This window comes from Salmo salar, chromosome ssa10 (assembly GCF_905237065.1).
Source record: "Salmo salar chromosome ssa10, Ssal_v3.1, whole genome shotgun sequence".
Lineage (NCBI taxonomy): Eukaryota > Metazoa > Chordata > Actinopteri > Salmoniformes > Salmonidae > Salmo > Salmo salar.
Window position 1 is genome coordinate 125116136 of NC_059451.1, and position 7480 is coordinate 125123615.

General features: G+C 42.7%; 1 protein-coding gene across 3 annotated transcripts in view; it reads right to left on the bottom strand.

The window, feature by feature from the left end:
* The window catches only part of LOC106561869 (E3 SUMO-protein ligase PIAS1), a 66093-nt gene extending 61877 nt beyond the window's left edge, over positions 1-4216 (bottom strand). Inside the window, exons 1-3 of one of the 3 annotated variants that reach the window (XM_045688596.1) lie at positions 4060-4097; positions 3421-3486; positions 1-103 (exon numbers count right to left, since the gene is read on the bottom strand). The exon at positions 1-103 is cut by the window's left edge and continues 363 nt beyond it. In XM_045688596.1, the coding sequence (XP_045544552.1) occupies positions 1-100 (100 nt within the window). In that variant the 5' untranslated portion in view covers positions 101-103; positions 3421-3486; positions 4060-4097. Of the gene's footprint in view, positions 104-3223; positions 3389-3420; positions 3487-4059 lie in introns of those variants that run through there. The other 2 variants (XM_045688595.1, XM_045688597.1) reach the window with 2 other exon arrangements.
* Positions 4217-7480: the final 3264 nt, after the last annotated feature.

Consider the following 7480-nt stretch of genomic DNA (forward strand, 5'->3'; position numbering starts at 1 on the left):
GCAAGGCTTTGGTCAACAGTTCGTGTTTGCGCCCGTGTTTGTTGCGTCCTGCGTAGCCTAGTAACACTTGTAGCTCTGATACGCGAAGGCTCATCACCATTTGCTTTGGGAGAAGGGAAAGATCATAGCTATTATTACAGGATTATTATTACAGCATTACACTCTGGCTTTGTCTCACTGCGAAGCTACATTTTAGGGAAACACAACTTGTGTGATTAAAGGGACAATCAATAGGTGATTTACAACTTATGAAATAGTCAATTATGTTGCGGTGGCCAATTATGTTTTTGATTTCACCAACGACAGCAAGGCTGGCAGGCTACTTGCTCTGGACACCATAGGAGTTTACAGTCTAGTCTCAAGCAGCACTCCTACACTAAATCGCTTTATGGATAGATTAATTCGGGAAGGTGATCTGAAGACATGGGTCTCTCCTCTGCACAAAATACAACCAGAACCTTCACCAGACAAAACAGAATTCATTCCACCTCAGAACCAGAAAGAGGTTTGACACCCACCATCTCAAGATTGTTCTGAAATCCTTTATGTAGTTAAAAACAGATTAGCATTCCTGAGACGTTATACTGTTCAATTATAATTTCATCCCTGAGAAATTATGCTAATTGACTGCACTCAAATGAAGACATTTTAATTTATAGGATAATCTTCATTAAATATTAGTAATTAACATCCAATTTATTTTCATCGTGAGAAAAAGAGATTGGTTTTTCTACCCAAAGTTGCAAAGAGAATGTTGTGATCCACATAAGAGACCGTTAAAATTGATAAAAGAGTGTGTTAGCGACAGTAGCAGGAACAGCGGCATGTAGTTGGCAAAACATGGTACTTTCACAGATATTTATGGTAAAGAATGAAAACAACTTCAAAACGGCTAATTTCTCTGAACAGGGGAAGAAAACCATCACCAGTCTCACAGGGAATACATTACAGAGGATGAAGGAGCAATACTCCAAGCAGCAGTTCCCATACTACTGTTTATTTAACTAGGACAGTCAGTTATGAACCTTAAGAACAAATTCTTATTTACAATGACGGCCTACCAGGGAACAGTGGGTTAACTGCCTTGTTCAGGGGCAGAATGACTGATTTTTACCTTGTCAGCTCGGGGATTCGATCAGGCAACCTTTCGGTTACTAGTCCAACGCTCTAACCACTAGGCTACCTGCCTCCTCTAACCACTAGGCTACCTGCCTCCTCTAACCACTAGGCTACCCGCCTCCCCTCTAACCACTAGGCTACCCGCCTCCCCTCTAACCACTAGGCTACCCGCCTCCTCTCTAACCACTAGGCTACCCGCCTCCTCTCTAACCACTAGGCTACCCGCCTCCTCTCTAACCACTAGGCTACCTGCCTCCTCTAACCACTAGGCTACCTGCCTCCTCTAACCACTAGGCTACCTGCCTCCTCTAACCACTAGGCTACCTGCCTCCTCAACCACTAGGCTACCTGCCTCCTCTAACCACTAGGCTACCACCTGCCTCCTCTAACCACTAGGCTACCCGCCTCCTCTAACCACTAGGCTACCTGCCTCCTCTAACCACTAGGCTACCTGCCTCCTCTAACCACTAGGCTACCTGCCTCCTCTAACCACTAGGCTACCTGGCTCCTCTAACCACTAGGCTAACCACTACCTGCCTCCTCTAACCACTAGGCTACCCGCCTCCTCTAACCACTAGGCTACCCGCCTCCTCTAACCACTAGGCTACCCGCCTCCTCTAACCACTAGGCTACCTGCCTCCTCTAACCACTAGGCTACCTGCCTCCTCTAACCACTAGGCTACCTGCCTCCTCTAACCACTAGGCTACCTGCCTCCTCTAACCACTAGGCTACCCGCCTCCTCTAACCACTAGGCTACCCGCCTCCTCTCTAACCACTAGGCTACCTGCCTCCTCTAACCACTAGGCTACCTGCCTCCTCTAACCACTAGGCTACCTGCCTCCTCCTCTAACCACTAGGCTACCTGCCTCTAACCACCAGGCGACCTGCCTGTCAGACATAGAGAACTGATACTGTATACTGGTTGTTGGGTTGGGGTGTGCGGGGGTCTGTGGGCGGCTATTGATCATTTTATTAGATTCCTCATGTCTTACTCATTGTTAGGAAGAATTATGGTCCAAAATCAGATGTTAAGTACTATATTTATTGAAGATTATATGAATCCTATAAATTAAAAATGGCCAATTTGGGTGCAATCAATGAGCTTAAATTTCTCAGAGATAAAATTATACTTCAACAAAATAATGTTTCAGGAATTAACTTCAGAAACATTCTGAGATGCTGGGTGACATGGCATGGAAGTGAATATATGGACAGAGAAGTGCTGTGGGAGCCTACAAAGTGAATATTAGCAGCTTTAGTCCACAGTGGAGGTCTGCCTAAACGGTCTACTTAGTAGCCTACTCATGCTGGACAGTGGACACCCATTCAGCATTAACACAGTCACCAACATTTTGGGGAAAAGCTTGTTTTGACCAAAACATTTGTATTTTTCAAAGTGAACTAAATTGTGTATTGTGTATCCATCTCTTGAAAGGAGAGAAGATCTGACTTAGTGGTAAAGAGGAATGGAAATAATCTCTCTACCACTTCATTTTTTTTGTAGAGAATTCTGTGATGAAGCTTCAAAAAGAGATCAAGATTCTCCACACAGCCCCTGACGAACTACAGATGGGTGAGATTGTAGAGAAGCATAGGGGGTTAGGTAGCCAACCCCCAAAACTAACATCACCTAATAACTTATACATCATCAACAACAACAGAGACATGAAATCCTTATTTTCCTCAGCTTTCACACATCCTAGAACGGTCCCTTACATTAAATATCAAGGCTTATCTCCTCGGCTCACAACTACTTGTGTTTCAGTTTCGTTACAGCTTTACATTAAAATAGATTGGTGTTAACTGGCATCACAGTTAAATAAAGGTTCAATCAAAATTGTTAAAAGTATCACTCACAAACACCATATCATTACAGGTGTGTTTACAGACGCGTCTGTGCTATTTGGTTTCACTGTACAGGCAAAAGCATGGAGGGTGCATCTGATCACATATTGACTAACCTACTAATAGTTCTCTGCCTTTGTCACTCCGTAATTCATTTTTCACACCATTAAAGTGGCAGGTAAGATAAAGAGGACTCGACACAGAGGCTAAGATAGTTTCTATTAGTGTGTGACGTTAGACTGTAGACGTTGAAAATACCTGATACCTTGCCTTCTTCAACCTAGACTTTAGCTAAAAAAAATAATTGTACAAAAATCAAACGTCTTAATCGAATGGGCACATTCTCTATAACAGTTTACTGGCTACACTAGCTAGCTAGCTATGGCTAACCGTGGTGGCTCCTCCAGGTAGCTCGTCCAGGTAGCTCCTCCAGGTAACTTTTTACCACCACCCACCTGTAGTGGCCATCTTTGACGTCACTATCGTCATTATAAATCAGCTGATTATCCCCACTGCTTAATCTTGGAGGAGAAAGAAAGAAAAAAAGAAGGAAAAAAAAGTCGAGACGTTCAACTGGAAGTTATCAACTAACTACACATCTTTTGACGCCGTCTGGTCCAGGACGATTCGCCCGGCCTGGACCAATGCTACGGAGCTAGCTTATTAGCTAACATTACATTACAGCCGAGCAATGGCTCTTTGGTTTGGTTGGGAAAATGCTGACTGGCGGGAAAATAATATGCAGTTTTGGCTGATATAACAAGGTTCTGGCAATGTATTACACATTTAAATTAAATATTAACTGGCGAAACTGGTAAGCTAACCACACAACAACTAGTTAGCTAGCTAGCTTACTACTGTAATTCGCTAGCATCAAGCTGCGAGGCAGGCAAGATTCAATCGTAGCTAGCTAACAATAACAATGCTACCTACCGACTTCCACTGAGTTTTCTACAAAAATGAAAAACGTACCCTATAACTAATAAAGTAAATACTCAAATAAAGAAGATTCCAACTACATGTAACCCATGGGTATTACTTAAAAACAAAATACAGCCTTTTTTTGTCAAATGTAATTTTGGCCTACGCTTTACCTTCAGTTCCGCACTCTCCGCCATCTTGTAACTCTGAGCGCAGGCGTGAAAGCGAGGAGACTAGGAGGCAGACTAGTCCGCTGAGGGAATCTCAATAGTTGGTTATGATACCTTGACTCTACCATTTCAATCGCTCTCACAATTGACCTGTAGAGGGCAATGTCGCACTACATAAATCCATTGACTTTATATTTAAATACATCCCTTACAATCATTATAAAGTATTTGCTACTTAATTTCAAATGATGAAGAAACGCATTAGGTTACAAGTGTGTAAAAAGTTACATTTGAGGATAAAATCACCAGTCTATCACCACTATGACAAGCTATAGCTCCACTATTACCAGTCTGTCACCACTATGACAAGCTATAGCCTCACTATTACCAGTCTATCACCACTATGACAAGCTATAGCTCCACTATTACCAGTCTGTCACCACTATGACAAGCTATAGCTCCACTATTACCAGTCTGTCACCACTATGACAAGCTATAGCTCCACTATTACCAGTCTGTCACCACTATGACAAGCTATAGCTCCACTATTACCAGTCTGTCACCACTATGACAAGCTATAGCTCCACTATTACCAGTCTGTCACCACTATGACAAGCTATAGCTCCACTATTACCAGTCTGTCACCACTATGACAAGCTATAGCTCCACTATTACCAGTCTGTCACCACTATGACAAGCTATAGCTCCACTATTACCAGTCTGTCACCACTATGACAAGCTATAGCCCCACTATTACCAGTCTGTCACCACTATGACAAGCTATAGCCTCACTATTACCAGTCTGTCACCACTATGACAAGCTATAGCACCACTATTACCAGTCTGTCACCACTATGACAAGCTATAGCTCCACTATTACCAGTCTGTCACCACTATGACAAGCTATAGCTCCACTATTACCAGTCTGTCACCACTATGACAAGCTATAGCCCCACTATTACCAGTCTGTCACCACTACGACAAGCTATAGCACCACTATTACCAGTCTGTCACCACTATGACAAGCTATAGCACCACTATTACCAGTCTGTCAACACTATGACAAGCTATAGCCCCACTATTACCAGTCTGTCACCACTACGACAAGCTATAGCCCCACTATTACCAGTCTGTCACCACTATGACAAGCTATAGCACCACTATTACCAGTCTGTCACCACTATGACAAGCTATAGCCTCACTACTACCAGTCTGTCACCACTATGACAAGCTATAGCCCCACTATTACCAGTCTGTCACCACTATGACAAGCTATAGCCTCACTATTACCAGTCTGTCACCACTATGACAAGCTATAGCCCCAATATTACCAGTCTGTCACCACTACGACAAGCTATAGCACCACTATTACCAGTCTGTCACCACTATGACAAGCTATAGCACCACTATTACCAGTCTGTCACCACTATGACAAGCTATAGCCCCACTATTACCAGTCTGTCACCACTACGACAAGCTATAGCCCCACTATTACCAGTCTGTCACCACTATGACAAGCTATAGCACCACTATTACCAGTCTGTCACCACTATGACAAGCTATAGCCTCACTACTACCAGTCTGTCACCACTATGACAAGCTATAGCCCCACTATTACCAGTCTGTCACCACTATGACAAGCTATAGCCTCACTACTACCAGTCTGTCACCACTATGACAAGCTATAGCCCCACTATTACCAGTCTGTCACCACTATGACAAGCTATAGCCTCACTATTACCAGTCTGTCACCACTATGACAAGCTATAGCCCCAATATTACCAGTCTGTCACCACTATGATAAGCTATAGCCCCACTATTACCAGTCTGTCACCACTATGACAAGCCATAGCCCCACTATTACCAGTCTGTCACCACTATGACAACCTATAGCCTCACTATTACCAGTCTGTCACCACTATGAGAAGCTATAGTCCCACTATTACCAGTCTGTCTGTTACCACTATGACAAGCTATAGCCCCACTATTACCAGTGCATTAGAGTAATTCTCATCAGTAGGCTTTGTCTATGATGTTGTGCAATGTTATTGTTTTACAGAAATAGCAACAAATGAATCCCAAACCACAGATTTTAATACACATATAAATCATTTAGGGTGCTACTTTAAAGTGAATTACATTTACAAAGTTGCAGATTAGCAGAGAGCGAACAATGGTAATTAGTTAACATTGAGAAATGAAATCAAACGTAAACTACATACATTAAAATAATACCACTTAAATGACAAAACTTTCACAGGATATATATTATTCACTTTGCCACCAAATATATACAGTACCAGTTGAAAGTTTGGAAACACCTACTCATTCAAGGGATTTTCTTTATTTTACTATTTTCTACATTGTAGAATAATAGTGAAGACATCAAAACTATGAAATAACACATATAGAATCATGTAGTAACCAAAAAAGTGTTACACAAAATATATTTTAAATTAGATTCTTCAAAGTAGCCACCCTTTACCTTGATGACAGCTTTGCACACTCTTGGCATTCTCTCAACCAGCTTCACCTGGAATGCTTTTCCAACAGTCTGAAAGGAGTTTCCATATATGCTGAGCACTTGTTGGCTCCCTCTGCAGTTCAACTCATCCCAAACCAACTCAATTGGGTTGAGGTTGGGTGATTGTGGAGGCCAGGTCATCTGATGCAGCACTCCATCACTCTCCTTCTTGGTCAAATAGCCTTTACACAGCCTGGAGGTGTGTTGGGTCATTGTGCTGTTGAAAAACAAATGATAGTTCCACTAAGCCCAAACCAGATGGGATGGCGTATCGCTGCAGAATGCTGTGGTAGCCATGCTGGTTAAGTGTGCCTTGAATTCTAAATAAATCACAGACACTGTCACCAGCAAAGCACCCCCACACCATCACACCTCCTCCTCCATGCTTCACGGTGGAAACCACACATGTGGAGATCATCCATTCAACTACTCTGCGTCTCACAAAGACACGGCGGTTGGAACCAAAAATCTCAAATTTGAACTCATCAGACCAAAGGACAGATTTCCACTGGTCTAATGTCCATTGCTCGGGTTTCTTGGCCCAAGCAAGTCTCTTCTTCTTATTGGTGTCCTTTAGTAGTGGTTTCTTTGCAGCAATTCGACCACAAAGGCCTGATTCATGCAGTCTCCTCTGAACAGTTGATGTTGAGATGTGTCTGTTACTTGAACTCTGTGAAGCATTTATTTGGCTGGTAACTCTAATGAACTTATCCTCTGCAGCAGAGTTAACTCTGGGTCTTCCTTTCCTGTCCTCATGAGAGCCAGTTTCATCATAGCGTTTGATGGTTTTTGCGACTGCACTTGAAGAAACGTTCACATTTTTGGAAATTTTCCGGATTGACTGACCTGAATTTCTTAAAGTAATGATGGACTGTCGTTTCTCTTTGCTTATTTGAGCTG